A 17,331-nucleotide genomic window follows, 5' to 3' on the forward strand; every position below is an offset into this window, starting at 1 on the left:
GGGGGGGGTGGGAAGCTAGCCTTTTAAAATATCAAAGAGCATACCAACATTTTTTTCAGATATAAAAAGTAAAAGAGAGGCGAGAATAGATATCTGACCATTGGAAAGTGATGCCGGAGAGCTATCGGGGGGTGGGGGGGGATAAGGAAATGGCGGGTGAATTGAACAAGTATTTTATATCAGGCTTTCCTATGGAAAACACTAGAAAACACTGAAAATCTGAGTATGTCAGGGGCAGAAGTGAGCACAGTGGCTATTACTAGGGAGAAGGTGCTTGGGAAACTGAAAGGTCTGAAGGTAGATAAGTCACCTGAACCAGATGGACTGCACCCCAGGAATCGGAAAGAGTTAGCTGAAGAGATTGTGAAAGCACTAGTAATGATCTTTCAAGAATCAATGGATTCTGGAATGGTTCCAGGTGACTGGAAAATTGCAAATGTCCCTTCATTCTTCAAGAAGGGAGAGAGGCCAATTAATCTGACCTCAGTGGTTGGGAAGATGTCAGTGTCAATTGTAAAAGATGTGGTTTTTGGGTACTTGGAGGCACATAAAATATGCCAAAGTCAGCAGGATTCCTCAAGGGAAAATCTTGCCTGACAAATCTGCTGGAATTCTTTGAAGAAATAACAAGCAGGATAGACACAGAAGAATCAATGGATTTTCAGAAGGCCTATTCACAAGGTGCAGCACATGAGGCTGCTTAGCAAGTTAAGGGCCCATGGTATAATAGGGAAGATACTAGCACGGATGGTGCATTGGCTGGTTGGTAGGAAGCAAAGAATGGGAATATAAGGAGCCTTTTCAATTGGCTGCTCATGACTAGTGATGTTCTGTGGGGGTCAGAGTTGGAACCACTTCATTTTAAGTTTATGTCAATGATTTGGATGATGGAATTGATGGCTCTGTTTGCAGATGATAAGAAGATAGGTGGAGGGACAGGCAGTGTTGAGGAATCAAGAGGCTGCAGAAGGACTTAAACAGAATAGAAGAATAGGTAAAGAAGTGGCAGATGCAATTCAGTGGCGTGGAGTATATGGTCCTGCCACTTCAGTAGAAAGAATTAAAGCATAAACTATTTTCTAAATGGGGAGAAAATTCCAAAAATCTGAGGTGAAGGGGACTTGGGAGTCCTCAGGCAGGATTACCTAAAAGTTAAATTACAGATTAAGTCGGTGCTGAAGAAGGCAAATGCAATGTTCGCCTTCATTTTGTGAGGACTAGAATATAAAAACAAGGATGTAATGTTGAGACTTTATAAAGCACTGGTGAGGCCACACCAATTGTATTGTAAGCAGTTTTGAGTCCCTTATTTAAGAAAGGACATGGTGACATTGGAGAGGGTTCAGAGGAGGTTCACAGGAATGATGCCAGGAATGAAAGGATTATCCCATGAGGAGCAATTGATGACTCTGAGCCTTTATTCAAATTTAGATGAATGCGGGGTGATCTCATTGAAACCTATAGAATGTTGAAAGGCCTCAATAGAGTGGATGTGAAGACGATGTTTCCTAGGTTGGAGCAGTCCAGGATCAGAGAGCACAGCCTCAGAAAAGAGGATGTCTATTTGAACAGAGATAAGCAGAAATTTCTTTAGCCAGAGGATGATAAATCTGTCAAATTCATTGCCTCAGGTGGTTCTGGAAGCCAGGTCATTGGGCGTCTTTTAAGGTGGAGGTTAATAGGATCTTGATTAGTCAGGACTTGAAAAGTTATGGAGAGAAGGCAGGAGATTAGGGTTGAGAGGGAAATGGATCAGCTATGAAGAAGAGGAAAAGAAGAACTTATGAAAGGTTCAAAGAACTAGGTAATGATAGAGATCTAGAAAATTATAAAGCTAGCAGGAAGGAGCTAAAGAGTGAAATTAGGAGAGCCAGAAGGGGCCATGAGAAGGCCTTGGCAGACAGAATTAAGGAAAACCCCAAGGCATTCTACAAGTATGTGAAGAGCAAGAGGATAAGATGCAAGAGAATAGGACGAATCAAGTGTGACAATGGAAAAGTGTATATGGAACTGGAGGAGATAGCAAAGGTACTTAATGAATACTTTGCTTCAGTATTCACTATGGAAAAGAATCTTGGTGATTGTAGGGATGACTTGCAGTGGACTGAAAAGCTTGAGCATGTAGATATTAAGGAAGAGGATGTACTGGAGCTTTTGGAAAGCATCAAGTTGGATAAGTCACTGGGACCGGACGGGATGTACCTCAGGCTACTGTGGGAGGTGAGGGAGGAGATTGCTGAGCCACTGGCGATGATCTTTGCATCATCAATGGAGACGGGAGAGGTTCTGGAGGATTGGAGGGTTGCGGATGTTGTTCCTTTATTCAAGAAAGGAAGTAGAGATAGCCCAGAAAATTATAGGCCAGTGAGTCTTACCTCAGTGGTTGGTAAGTTGATGGAGAAGATCCTGAGAGGCAGGATTTATGAACATTTGGAGAGGCATGATATGATTAGGAATATTCAGCTTGGCTTTGTCAAAGGCAGGTCGTGCCTTATGAGCCTGACTGAATTTTTTTAGGATGTGACTAAACACATTGATGAAGGCAGAGCCATAGATGTAGTGTATATGGATTTCAGCAAGGCATTTGATAAGGTACCCCGTGAAAGGCTTATTGAGAAAGTAAGGAGGCATGGGAGCCAAGGGGACATTGCTTTGTGGATTCAGAATTGGCTTGCCCACAGAAGGCAAAGAGTGGTTGTAGATGGGTCATATTCTGCATGGAGGTCGATCACCAGTGGTTTGCCTCAGGGATGTGTTCTGGGACCCTTACTCTTTGTGATTTTTATAAATAATCTGGATGAGGAAGTGGAGGGATGCATTAGTAAATTTGCTGATGACACAAAGATTGGGGGTGTTGTGGACAGTGTGGAGGCTATCAGAGGTTACAGTGGGACATTGATAGGTTGCAAAACTGGGCTGAGAAGTGGCAGATGGAGTTCAACCTAGGTAAGTGTGAAGGGGTTCATTTTGGTAGATCAAATATGATGGCAGAATATAGTATTAATGGTAAGACTCTTGGCAGTGTGGAGGATCAGAGGGATCTTGGGGTCCGAGTCCATAGGACGCTCAAAGCTGCTACGCAGGTTGACTCTGTGGTTAAGAAGGCATACGGTACATTGGCCTTCGTCAATCATGGGATTGAGTTTAAGAGCCGAGAGGGAATGTTGCAGCTGTATAGGACCCTGGTCAAACCCCACTTGGAGTACTGTGCTCAGTTCTGGTCGCCTCACTACAGGAAGGATGTGGAAATCATAGAAAGGGTGCAGAGGAGATTTACAAGAATGTTGCCTGGATTGGGGAGCATGACTTATGAGAATAGGTTGAGTGAACTCGGCCTTCTCTCCTTGGAGTGACGAAGGATGAGAGGTGACCTGATAGAGGTGTATAAGATAATGAGAGGTATTGATCGTATGGACAGTCAGAGGCTTTTTCCCAGGGCTGAAATGGCTAACATGACAGGGCATAGTTTTAAGCTGCTTGGGAGTAGGTACAAGGTGTAGTATATTCTGCCAGGGAGTAGTAAATAAATAAATGATGTTAAGGTTTCAAGCAAAGTCACAAATAGAAGGGTTGTGAGTGGTGGTAATAATCTTCTGAGGTGTGTCTATTTCAATGCGAGGAGTATTGTGGGGAAGGCTAATGAGCTGAGGGCGTGGATTGACACGTGGAATTATGACATTGTAGCCATTAGTGAAACTTGGCCACAGGAAGGGCAGGACTGGCAGCTTAATGTTCCAGGGTTCCGATGTTTCAGACGTGATAGAGGCAGAGGGATGAAGGGTGGGGGGGGGGGTGGGGTGGAGGATGAAGGGAAAACGTTACAGCAGTGCTCAGGCAGGACAGATTAGAGGGCTTGTCTACCGAGGCCATATGGCTGGAGCTGAGAAACAGGAAAGGTATGACCACATTAATGGGGTTGTATTATAGACCACCCAATAGTCAGCGAGAATTGGAGGAGCAAATCTGCAGAGAGATAGCAGACAACTGCAGGAAACATAAAGTTGTGATAGTAGGGGATTTTAATTTTCCACGTATTGATTGGGACTCCCATACTGTTAAACATCTAGATGGGTTAGAGTTTATAAAATGTATTCAGGGAAGTTTTCTAAATCAATATATAGAGGTACCGACTAGAGAGGATGCAATATTAGATCTCCTATTAGGAAATGAGTTAGGACAGGTGACGGAAGTGTCTGTAGGGGAACACTTTGGTTCCAGTGACCATAACACCATTAGTTTCAACTTGATCATGGATAAAGATAGATCTGGTTCTCAGGTTGAGGTTCTAAACTGGAAAAAGGCCAAATTTGAAGAATGAGAAAGGACCTAAAAAGTGTGGATTGGGACAGGTTGTTCTCTGGCAAGGATGTCGTTGGTAAGTGGGAGGCCTTCAAAGGAGAAATTTAGAGAGTGCAGAGTTTGTATGTTCCTGTCAGGATTAAAGGCAAAGTGAATAAGAATAAGGAACCTTGGTTCTCTAGGGATATTGGAACTCTGATAAAGAAGAAGAGAGAGATGTATGACATGTATAGGAAACGGAGCAATTAAGGTGCTTGAGGAGTATAAAAAGTGCAAAAAAATACTTAAGAAAGAAATCAGGAGGGCTAAAAGAAGACATGAGGTAGCTTTGGCAGTCAAGGTGAAGGATAATCCAAAGAGCTTCTACAGGTATATGAAAAGCAAAAGGATAGTAAGGGATAAAATTGGTCCTCTTGAAGATCAGAGTGGTCGGCTATGTATGGAACCAAAAGAAATGGGAGAGATCTTAAATGAGTTTTTTGTGTCTGTATTTACTAAGAAAACTGGCATGGAGTCAATGGAAATAAGGCAAACAAGTAGTGAGGTCATGGAACCTATACAGATTGAGAGGAGAAGGTGCTTGTTATCTTGAGGCAATTCAGAGTAGATAAATCTCCAGGACCTGACAGAGTATTCCCTCAGACCTTGAAGGAGACTAGTGTTGAAATTGCAGGGGCCTTGGCAGATATATTTTAAATGTCGGTATCCACGGGTGAGGTGCTGGAGGATTGGAGGATAGCTCATGTTGTTCCGTTGTTTAAAAAAGGCTCTAAAAGTAATCCGGGAAATTATACACTGGTAAGTTTGACGTTGGTAGTAGGTAAATTATTGGAAGGGAGTACTAAGAGATAGGATCTACAAGTATTTGGATAGACAGGGACTTATTAGGGAGAATCAACACGGCTTTGTGCGTGGTAGGTCATGTTTAACAAATCTATTAGAGTTTTTTGAGGAGGTTACCAGGAAAGTGGATGAAGGGAAGGCAGTAGAAGTTGCCTATATGGACTTCAGTAAGGCCTTTGACAAGGTCCCGCATGGGAGGTTAGTTAGGAAGATTCAGTCACTAGGTATACATGGTGAGGTAATAAATTGGATTAGACATTGGCTCAATGGGAGAAGTCAGAGAGTGGTAGTGGAGGATTGCTTCTCTGAGTGGAGGCCTGTGACTAGTGGTGTGCCACAGGGATCAGTGCTGGGTCCATTGTTATTTGTCATCTATATCAATGATATGGATGACAATGTGGTAAATTGGATCAGCAAATTTGCTGATGATACAAAGATTGGAGGTGTAGTGGACAGTGAGAAAGGTTTTCAAAGCTTGCAGAGGGATCTGGACCAGCTGGAAAAATGGGCTGAAAAATGGCAGATGGAGTTTAATACAGACAAGTGTAAGGTATTGCACTTTGGAAGGACAAACCAAGGTAGAACATACAAGGTAAATGGTAGGGCACTGAGGAGTGCAGTAGAACAGAGGGGTCTGGGAATACAGATACAAAATTCCCTAAAAGTGGCATCACAGGTAGATAGGGTAGTAAAGAGAGCTTTTGTTACATTGGCCTTTATAAATCAAAGTATTGAGTATAAGAGTTGGAATGTTATGGTGAAGTTGTATAAGATATTGGTGAGGCCAAATTTGGAATATTGTGTGCAGTTTTGGTCACTGAATGACAGGAGGGATATTAATAAGGTTGAAAGAGTGCAGAGAAGGTTTACAAGGATGTTGCCAGGACTTGAGAAACTGAGTTACAGAGAAAGGTTGAGTAGGTTAGGACTTTATTCCCTGGAGTGTAGAAGAATGAGGGGAGACTTGATAGAGGTATATAAAATTATGATGGGTATAGATAGAGTGAATGCAAGCAGGCTTTTTCCCCTGAGGCTAGGGGAGAAAAGAACCAGAGGACATGGGTTAAGGGTGAAGGGGGAAAAGTTTAAAGGGAACATTGGGGGGGGGGGGGGGGCTTCTTCACACAGAGAGTGGTGGCAGTGCGGAATGAGCTGCAAGATGAAGTGGTAAATGCGGGCTCACTTTTAACATTTAAGAAGAACTTGGACAGGTACATGGACAGGTGTATGGAGGGATATGGTCCAGGTGCAGATCAGTGGGACTAGGCAGAAAAATGGTTTGGCACAGCCAAGAAGGGACAAAAGGCCTGATTCTGTGCTGTAATGTTCTATGGTTCTATGGTAAAGAGGAGATATCAGGGGCAAGTTTTTTACGCAGAGAGTGGTGAGTGTATGGGATGGGCTGCCAGCGGTGGTGGTGGAGGCAGAAATGATAAGGACTTTTAAGAGACTCCTGAATGGCTACATGGAGCTTAGGAAAATAGTGGGCTATGGGTAAGCCTAGGTAGTTCTAGGCAAAGGAAATGTTAGGCACAGCTTTGTGGGCCGAAGGGCCTGTATTGTGCTGTAGGTTTTCAATGCTTCTATGATGAAATAGCGGAACAGACTCAATGGTCTAATTCTACTCCTGTGTCTTATATATGGCATGATCTGTCTGGATGGCACAAGTCAGCCAATTTCCCTTTTCTCTTGTACTAATTTGATGCACTGGCATTTTGAAATCATCTGTAGGGATGGTATGCAAAACTAAACTTTTCAAAATATCTCAATACGTGACAATAATATACCAAAACCAACCAGGCTGGCGAGATTCTGACACATGCCAAATAATTGGATAGGAGCACTGTATTAGGGATAATTTATGGCTGCATCACTAATTTTCTGATACAATCTCCTTTCCTGTGTCAGGCTTTGGAGCTTCATTCTGATTCTACTCAATAGAAATAATCTCCACTTGAGCCTTGACTACCACAAAGCTTGATCAGTCTGCTGGAGAAAGCACCTCCAGTGATTTTCAACACACTGAGACATGCATATACCTGGTGAGGGAGAATTGTAAAAAGATTGGGAACAAACCAGCAACTTCCCAAGATGTTCTGCTGACATCTAAACTTGCTTCCTTAGGCATGCAGAAATTTAGGGTGTACAGCCTTGAAAGAGAAATTTAAAATAACCAACCTGATCTCTTTCCTCGGCATCGTAGATCTTTGGAAATTTCGGTGTATTCTGCCCCTCCTGAGCAATTCCTCTTTCTTCCAAATACGACTGCCACTTAGTCTCAAAATAAAACCAACTTTCTTGATATTCTAAGGAAAAAGGCACATCTTACTGTGGCCATTCTCTCAAGCAATCTCTATCAGCTATCAAAGTATTTTTCTTGCCAGGTACTGGTACATCAGTACCAGATACATGGTACATCAGAGGCACAAGCTTCTTCACTTTGAGGATATCTTCAAGATACAGTGCTTCAGGAAGGCGGTATTCATCGTTAAGGGCATTCACATCTGGTGCATACCTTTTTCTCATTACTACTATTGGGGAGGGGGACAGAAGCCTGAAGACCCATACTCAGGTGCAGCTTCCTTCCCAGTGCCATCAGATTTCTGAATGGCCCATGAAAATTACCTCATTATTCCTTTTTTTCACTATTTACTAATGTAATTAATAGATTTATATGTCCTTGTGCTGTACTGCTGCCACACAGCAACAGATTTCACATAATATGTCAGTGATAATAAACCTGGTTCTGATTCTTGCCCTCGACTAAAGCTGGATTACCATATGAGGCTTCTTTCGAAATCATCTTCTTCTTCCTCCCGTCAGGCAGTAGATACAAAATCTTGAGAACATATACCAGCAGGCTTAAGGACAGAGTCTATCCTGCTGTTATCAGACATTTGAACAGACCCATACATGATAAACGTAAACTCTTGATCTCTCAGTCTACCTTGTCATGGTGCTTGCACTTTCTCCGTAACCATAACATTATTCTGTATTCTTTTTTACTGCTTCCATGTACTTAATTATGGAATGATTTTTTTGGAAGGCAAGGAACCAGGAGACTTTCATTGTGTTTTGGTACATGAACCAATATGCAATTCTCAAAGATGACTGCTTAGTGTTTGCACCACTGGAAACACTCTTGTCTTTTCACTTTCAGTGTGAGACAACTGGTCTGAAGGTGAGTAGGAAAAACATAGTCAAAGTTGAAAGTATTGTGGGCAGATTAAAATGAGACTGGGTTGAGATTAGTGTAAATGAATGGCTGATGATCAGCAGAGATGGTAGCTGTCGTCGCCTCCACCCTTGTTGTCTTCTCTCCAGAGTGGTCTAGTATTTTCCAACCTTCTTCACACAGTGTTGACCTGTGGACCAGCTATCACTGCCCCCTTCACATCTTGTTTCTCATCTAAACTCTTGCAAGTTTTGTATTCTATGCCCCAAACTATGAAGGCAAGTCTGTCATACACTTTGTTCATCAGCCTGTCCAACTGTATTACCTTTGTCTTTCCACTGACCTGGATGATCTCACTGTATGAATACCTTCCAGATGCCATTTCAGCAACCCCACCTCGCACTCTTTCCCCCTATTCCCCCTTACCTGTGTATTGGGAAATCTTGACCTCAGGGATTTCCCCCTCATTCTGCATGCCCTTCATTCTAATGAGTTTGCAAACCTCAGTTTATTTAACCTGTTCTTCTAGAATCACCTCATTCTCACCGACCCTGACCCTGTGCTCTTTCCAGTCTTCAGGGCTCCAGTGCTGTCAGAATGTAGTTTGCACGTTCTCTCTGTCACGTGCCAGGTTTCTGCCAGCCGTACCGTTTTCCTCTCACATCCAAACACATGCAGCTGATTGCCATTGTAAATTGCCCCTAATGTGGGTGGGTGACAGGAGAATAGGGGACAATTGATAGGCATGAGAGAAAGGGTAGGGGCAATGAGACTGATGGGATTGTTTTGAGTACCCTCGTTGATAAAGTTATCAGAAAACCTGAGAGGAGAGCTCCAGTTTGAGCATCCACTGCTGGGCATGATGCCATCGAGAAAGATGGAAAACTTAGTGGAAAACACAAAGTACACTGCAGATGCTGTGGTCAAATCAAGACGTACAAAAAAGCTGGATGAACTCAGCAGGTTGGGCAGCATCCATTGAAAGGAGCAGTCAAGGGTCTCGACCCGAAACGTTGACTGCTCCTTTCAATGGATGATGCCCGACCTGCTGAGTTCATCCAGCTTTTCTGTACGTCTTGAACTTAGTGGAAAACTTTTTCCTCAGTGTCACCAAAACAAAGAGCTTTCATTGACTTCAGGAAGATGGGTCCCAATCATTATTAATGGTGCTGAGGTGGAGATGGTTAAGAGTTTTGAATTCCCAGGTGAAAACATCTTTAACAATTTGTCCTGGTCCAACCGTGTGCATGCTATGGCCAAGAAAGCACACCAGCACCGGTTTTTCTTTTGTTATACCTCACTGTGCCTATGTATGGAGTAGAATGATCTGTCTGGATGATACGCAAACAAAAGTTTTTCACTGTATTTATCTCCATGTGAATAATGATGATGATACTAATTATAATGAAATATTTACCATATTGCCAACCCACAATTCATCTCTCGCACAACCAGCCAAGATTTACCTGCCATGTGGCGAATAGTCTTCCTGCAGTAAGTCTCGGCCGCATTGAGAACCTTCAACATCTCCCGCCCCCAGTCCACCACTGGCTTGCGCTGGATGGCATACGATGCAAACAGAGCTGTGCACAGTGATCCCAGGAATCCTGGTTTGAGAGGGAGAGAAGACTGGAACATGCAGCCCAACACTGATTCATTGGTAAATTTCCAAAGGGGAAACGGGGTGAGGCTGAGGGCTAGTTTAGAACCAAAGTCAAGGTCTATCACAACTGGCCCTGGAGTATATTTACAACTGTCAAGTAACTGGAATGATTTACGTTGAAGGCCATTGGAAGGAGTTTCAGAAATAACTATTCAAAGGGCAATCTTTTTTGGGGAAAGCGCAGGGGAGTAGGGAAAATTAAATCTGCTGTATTGGGTATGTGCCTGTCCATAGTCCTGCCCTGCTGCCCACTTCTACATCTCTGACCCGGCTGTGCACTGACACCCTATGGTCACATTGGAGACTTACGTGGAGACAAAGAAAAGACCAGAGTTGACCACCCAAGTAGACTGTGCCTCAGGGTCCAGTCCTCATCCACCCCAAGTCCTCAGGACCCATTTGGCACTGATCTAAGACCCCTGCTGACGCCTGGTCTTGGAGCAGTCCAAAATGAGGCCCCTCCTGACACCAGTCCTGGCCTGGCCTGACAACCTGTCACTTGATTGAAATGATAGGGAAATGTGTGGAAGTCACTTCAAAGACTTGCACTTGTGCAATGCCTTTGCCTTCCTTGGAATCTTCTATCATATGAAGTACTTGTGAAATGAAAACCAAAAGCAAACCTGCAGATGTTGGCAATCTAAAATGCTGAGTGGGTCAGGGAGCATCTCTGGAGAGAGAGGCAGTGTTAATGTGTCAGGGTGAGGAGCCTTTGTTGTGAGTCTGTTTCTCTTCCCATGGACACAGCCTGGCCCGTTGAGTATTTCAGACACTTTTGAAGGGCAGACAGCATTATAGTGTTGAAACTTTAAACAGAAAACAGGAAGTAACAATGACCACTGGCTGGCTTTCTGCAGGGTGGGTGTTAAACAGTGGCCCAGGTCATCAGGGAAAGTTCCCTTGCCTCTGAGATCTTTCAGGTTGTGGTAAACTATGTATACCTGTCTGGACACGCCCCTCTGCTGACTGCTCCTGTGGCTCCTCCCACAGACCCCTGTATAAAGGCGACTGGCGCACTGCTCCTCCCTCAGTCTTCGACACGTCGTGCTCCCTTTTCACTGTTAATAAAAGCCTATCGTTCACTTCCATTCTCCTAGAGTTATTGATGGTGCATCACAGGTTCAACTGAGAGCACACATTGTTTCTCCTGAGAGTACAACTCTCCTTCAGTACTGGCGTACAATGTCCACCTCCATCATCCATCCCTGGAACAAATAAAGTGATCTGTAAATGTTAAAATGTTCTCTGTATGTTCATGGAAATGCCATGGTGGGAAGGGAGTTTGAAAATGTTCCATAGCAAGCAGCATTATTTCATCAATTCAAAGGCGATTCCTTTGCTTGCATCTCCTGAAACAGCTCTATTTCTATCTTTAATATCTCCATTTTCCCTTTCAGGGTTCTTTTGAAGACCCTGACCTGGAGTTACACACTGACTGTGACTCTTTGCGGGAATGGGACCCGCTCTCGGGGTTTCGTAACTGACCGTTATTACTGGCTGTTATTCAGCATGCCGAAGGCTCAGCCTGAGAGCTTTGCTTGCCTTCCGAGGTCTGAGATATCCTGGCTCTGGAGATGGTGGTGGGGGGGGGGGGGGTCAGAGGTCAGTGTCTGAGCAGGAGATCAGTGTTTTGTAGGAGGCCCGATATCTTTGGGCACAGAGCTGGGAAAAAGCAATGCAGCAGAATTTTAACCAGTGAGTTGTTTGTCATGTCTCCCCTCTCGCTGTGAAATGGAGACATCTCTTTCTTCCTTATTAGGGAGAGAGAGGGGGGGAGGGGAGAGGGAGAGAGCGGGAGGGAGAGAGGGGGAGAGAGGGAGAAAGAGGGGAGGGGGAGAGGAGGGGAGGGGGAGAGGGAGAGAGGGGGAGAGAGAGAGGGGAGGGGAGAGGAGGGGAGGGGAGAGGGAGAGAGGGGGAGAGGGAGAGAGGAGGAGAGAGGGAGAGGAAGAGGGCGAGGGAGACAGAGAGGGAGAGGGAGAGCGCATCTGCCTATGGTATGTCGAATACCAGGTGAATGAGTATTCTTTGGAGTACTGCAAGTCTGTGTCTTTGCTGCACACTTGAGTGCTCAGTGGTGGCAGTGCTTTTTCGCCAGTGGGAGGAGGGGGGAACATTGCTTGCTGCCACTTACGTACAGGAGGCAGGCGAGCTGGGGGGGGGACTTTGGGGTTCTAACATTTAACTGTCATTCATTCTTTGGGGCACTCCTCTGTTTTCGTAGACGGTTGCGAGGAAAAAACATTTCAGGATGTATATGGTATACATTACTGACATTAAATGTACCTTTGAAACTTTTGAATTCATTCACTTTCAAATGCCTCAAAATGTCAGATGGACCAACTGGGAGCAATAACACAGATAATAAATGCAAGGGAACAGATGGAGGCAGAGGTAGAGAAGCCAGTCAGGCCACGTCCACTCTAGACCGGATAAATCCATAACCGAAGCTTTTTCTCTTTGTTTTTATCCTCCGTCCACGTTTTCCTCCCCCAAAAATGGGGCTTTTCTAAAATGCCCTCCAGAGTGTGTAAATTTGAAAACGCCAGTTGGGCAGAGTAATGTGGACGGGGTAACCGGATATTTTAAAAACGCTGTCACGACGTGCTGGAACAGATGCTGGTGGCAGCGCGGCATTTCATTGTTTTCCTGAACGCAACCCCCCCCCCCCACACACACACAACCTAACAATTTCAGAACAGATGGCAACGAGACTGAACCCAGAAGTGTTAGAAATGTACTCACCAAATACTTTGACCCATAACTTACTGAATAAATAAGTATACTCACTTTGCCCTGTTTTCTGTCCTTGTTCGTATGAAGGTGGTTTACCTATTTATGCAATTACTTCTCTGACAATAGATGTGTAACAGCCTAATGTAACATTGTATGGAAATACAAGATAACACTGATGCAGACATGTTTTATACATTTAACAAGGTGCTTTATTAATGCAACAGAGTTAGTCTGTTTTTCAATGTTCATCATCAGCCGGGTCAAACTGTCTGTGAACTCCCTGTCGGTTGCCTCCATATGCTCCAGTATTTTTTTTTTTTAGTTTTAAGTCCTCCTGCATGAGACCCAACAGCTGTCTGTCGTTTGGCAATTTCCTTTTAAGTTTTTCTAGTCTGTAACTGCACAAACACAGACTTTCACAGCGAGATTCAACACCAAACATGTCGCTTGTTTTCTGTCGATGTGTCCTGTGTATGCGCAGTAGGAGGAGATTCACCCAAATACCCATTTTAATGTGGACAGAGGTATTTTCAAAAACACTTGGTATGGACGCCTATTATTTTTACATGAAACTGGCATTTTCAAAATTATCCGGTCTAGTGTGGATGTAGCCTCAGATTCTTTTTCCCAGTGTCAAGGACAATACAATGGTGGTGGGTGGGTGGCACATTCTTTTCAATAGAATATACATTTAACATAAAGGTGGTGGTGGTGGTGGAGGTTTAAAGTAAATGTACAGGGCACATTCTTTTATTTAACACAAAGGTGGTGGGTGGGGGGTTAAAGTAGATAGACACATGAATATGCAAGGAGTGGAGGGAAATGGATCACATACGGGTAGGAGAGATTTGGTTTAACTTGACATCATGTTCAGCACATACACAGTGGGCCCAAACACCCCCCTGTGCCGTACTCCTCTACGGCCCATGTTAGCTTCCTGGCTGAACTGTAATAACAAGGTGCACTGAAATTACCAGAATCAGAATCACTTTATTGCCAGTATGTGATACATCCCAGAATTGATTGTGGTTCAGTGCTAAGCATGAAACACAGGGTAATTACCATAATAGACAACACAATAGCAACCAACAAGTTACAAGACAATAGCCATGAGCATGCAAGAGTTAGCAAAATGGTCACGTACAAACATCAATAATCAAACTTAAATAAACGTGAACATATGAACAGACTCAATAATTACCAACAGAACAAAGACAGCAGGAAAGACCATTTAATGGCGGTTGTGCAGGGACAGTCAGGGTATTACACCTGAGTGAGTTCTGTTGAGAAGCTGTATAGCTACAGGAAAGGAGCTTTGGAGATGACGTGTAGCCCTGGCTGTTATGGACTTGCAATGTCTCCCTGATAACAATTTGCTGAATAGGTGACTGCTGGGGTCACCTATTTTAGGAGTCTGCAGTAACTTTTTTCAGCTCTTGTCATCTCTTTGGCAATGAACAGGTGATTTGGTATCAGCACCTGACAACCAAAAATCATCCTGAGTGGACCATTCGCTGGAATGGGGTCTTGGAGACGGAGGTGCCGGTGGGAAACCAAACAGTGACAGGGGTGCTCATAACACTGTCAATGATGGCTGAGTACAAATCCATCAGGACTCACCCTGAGATGTTAAGTTTCCTAAGCTGGGATAGGAAGAATAGTCTCTGCTGGGCTTTCCTCATGATGAATGTGAAGTGCTTGTCCCAGCCTGTACTGGTAAAGGAATTTGAATGGTCCCAGCCTGACCATTAATTTCCAAGGAGGACAGGTAGGGAGTTGTCAGTGGAAATCAGCTCTCAATTCCACTGTTTTGATAGTATTAAGCTCCAAGTTGTTACGAGCACACCACGCTGCAATATGGCCTACCTCTCTTTGATAGCAGGTCACATCTTATTAAAGATGTCATGTCATCCGCAAACCTTAGGATTTTAATAGATTTGTACCAGTGCTGTGCCTCAGGGATCTGTTCTGGGACCCTTACTCTGTGATTTTTATAAGTGACCTGGATGAGGAAGTGGAGGGATGGGTTAGTAAATTTGCTGATGACACAAAGGTTGGAGGTGTCGTGAATAGTCTGGAGGGCTGTCAGAGGTTACAGCGGGACATTGATAGGATGCAGAACTGGGTTGAGAAGTGGCAGATGGAGTTCAACCCAGATAAGTGTGAAGTGAACACGAGGAAATCTGCAGATGCTGGAAATTCAAGCAACACACACAAAATGCTGGTGGAACGCAGCAGGCCAGGCAGCATCTATAAGGAGAAGCACTGTCGACGTTTTGGGCCGAGGCCCTTCGAAGGGTCTCAAGTCCAAGTCCATAGGACGCTCAAAGCAGCTGCGCAGGTTGACTCTGTGGTTAAGAAGGCATATGGCGTACTGGCCTTCATCAATTGTGGAATTGAATTTAGGAGCCGAGATATAATGTTGCAGCTAAATAGGACCCTGGTCAGACCCCACTTGGAGTACTGTGCTCAGTTCTGGTCACCTCACTACGGGATGTGGAAGCCATAGAAAGGGTGCAGAGGAGATTTACAAGGATGTTGCCTGGATTGGGGGGCATGCCTTATGAAAACAGGTTGAGTGAACTTGGCCTTTTCTCCTTGGAGTGATGGAGGATGAGAGGTGATCTGATAGAGGTGTATAAGATGATGCATTGAAGATGTATAAGAAGGTGCATTGATCGTGTGGATTGTCAGAGGCTTTTTCTCAAGGCTTTCTCAAGGTTGCCACAAGAGGACACGAGTTTCAGGTACTGGGGAGTAGGTACAGAGGAGATGTCAGGGGTAAGTTTTTTTTTACTCAGAGAGTGGTGAGTGCGTGGAATGGGCTGGCAGCAACGGTGGTGGAGGCGGATACGATAGGGTCTTTTAAGAGACTTTTGGATGGGTACATGGAGTTTAGTAAAATAGAGGGCTATGGGTAAGCCTAGTAATTTCTAAGGTAGGGACATGTTCTGCCCAACTTTGTGGGCCGAAGGGCCTGTATTGTGCTGTAGGTTTTCTAGGTTTCTACGTCTGTGGAGGTACAGCCATTTGTATAAAATGAGAACAGGAGGGGTGAAAGAACAGAGCACTGGGGAGAGCTTGTGTTTACAGACATTGAATCAGGCAAGTTGGAGCCCACACTTACAGATTGCTTTTCCTAGTCAGTAATCCACTGTAGGGTACAGCTGTCTGGGTTAGCTCGCTGTAGAGCAACTCTGAAATAATAGTGTTCAAGGCAGAGTGAAAATCCACAAACAAGATCCTCACATGGGTGTTCAGGGAGTCCAAACGTTGAAGAATATAATGAAGGCACAAGTTATCTGCATCCTCAACTGAGCGATTTTCTCTATAAACAAACTGCAGCAGGTCAAGAAGAGCATTAGTAATGGACTTAATATCAAACATGAAAAGGTTTTGATAACTACTAAAGGCAGAGTGACTGGCCTACATCATTAAATTCAGTGAGCTGTCTTTCTTGGGAACTGGAATGATTGTAGCAACTTCAAAGCAGCCGAAAAACATGCATAATTGCAGGGAGGAGTTAAATATCTCAGTGAAGACAGTTGCTAATTAATCCACAGTGCCTTAGAGTACCAGGTGACACAGCATCAGGGCCTGCAATTTTCTGTTTTCCAACTAGTTCCTGAGTATCTTCTTGCTGTACAGGAAGTATAGGGTGGGATTGGGAATGAGCAAGTTACAGGAGGCTGAAGAAGGTGAATGGGGCTGGGATGAAGGGAGGGATGGTGACATCGGAGTGGTTGTGAAAAGGAGGGAGTAGGGCTCAACATATCCGGATCAGAAGAAATGAGAACATAAAGATGTTGATTATCCTTATGAAACTGATTGAGCTGACTGGCCACCGTAAGGGAGGGGGAGACTTGGGAGCACTTCTGTTTGAGGTTGGTAAGAATTTGCAGGGAACCCTAGGCTGCCCAGCTATCGTTGCTAAAGTCCCTCTCTCTGCAGTCAATCCTCGTAAGTGGCTTTCAATCCTGAAGCTGGCGTTGCTTTATTAACCTGATGTATTCCAGAGCTATATTCCTCTCTGTTTCCAGACGTGTAGGCATGAACCTTTGTAAATCTGAAATTCCTCAACTCCTTGGTGAAACATGGCTTGTTCCTTTCAGGAAGACACACATCTTCACAGAAGGAGATGTAGGATGTTGCAGTGTCGGCATATTCATCTGCACTGCTACTCCAGTTTCCCAATGCCTTCCACATGTGAAATAGGAAATACTCAGGCTTCTATTCCTTAATTTAAAAGGCAATGAAAGCCAGACTGGGCCATTTGCTGACAGATCTCAAAAGCCACAACCATCTTATAGATGTTTTTTACTGCTTCAAATTACAAGCTACAAAGATTAGCCCCATACTTATCCAATTAGGGACTTTAATCTTCAGCAGTTTGGTGTGTGGAGACAACAGCTGATTTTACCAATAAACTGCAGCTCAGGTTTCAGTATATCCTGAAGCAGGCTTTGCAGGCATGGTTCACGTCTAATTAATAGTGAGCACCTGGTTCAGACCAAACACTACAGGCTGGTTTCAATCACCTTGTGTGGAATAAACAACCCAACACAATTCAGCAGGTCTTGTGAACATATGTGGCCCATCAAACATCACCTTGGTCTGG

The 17,331-nt window shown here is 44.2% G+C and overlaps 1 protein-coding gene across 2 annotated transcripts in view; it reads right to left on the reverse strand.

The window, feature by feature from the left end:
* adprhl1 (ADP-ribosylhydrolase like 1) overlaps positions 1-17,331 on the reverse strand; it is a 59,927-nt gene that overhangs the window by 21,461 nt on the left and 21,135 nt on the right. For both annotated transcript variants that reach the window (XM_073046101.1, XM_073046102.1), the window contains exons 4-5: positions 9,784-9,924; positions 7,321-7,448 (exon numbers count right to left, since the gene is read on the reverse strand). In XM_073046101.1, coding sequence (XP_072902202.1) covers positions 7,321-7,448; positions 9,784-9,924 — 269 coding nt within the window. The remainder of the gene's footprint in view (positions 1-7,320; positions 7,449-9,783; positions 9,925-17,331) is intronic.

This window comes from Hemitrygon akajei, chromosome 5, assembly GCF_048418815.1.
Source record: "Hemitrygon akajei chromosome 5, sHemAka1.3, whole genome shotgun sequence".
Classification (NCBI taxonomy): domain Eukaryota; kingdom Metazoa; phylum Chordata; class Chondrichthyes; order Myliobatiformes; family Dasyatidae; genus Hemitrygon; species Hemitrygon akajei.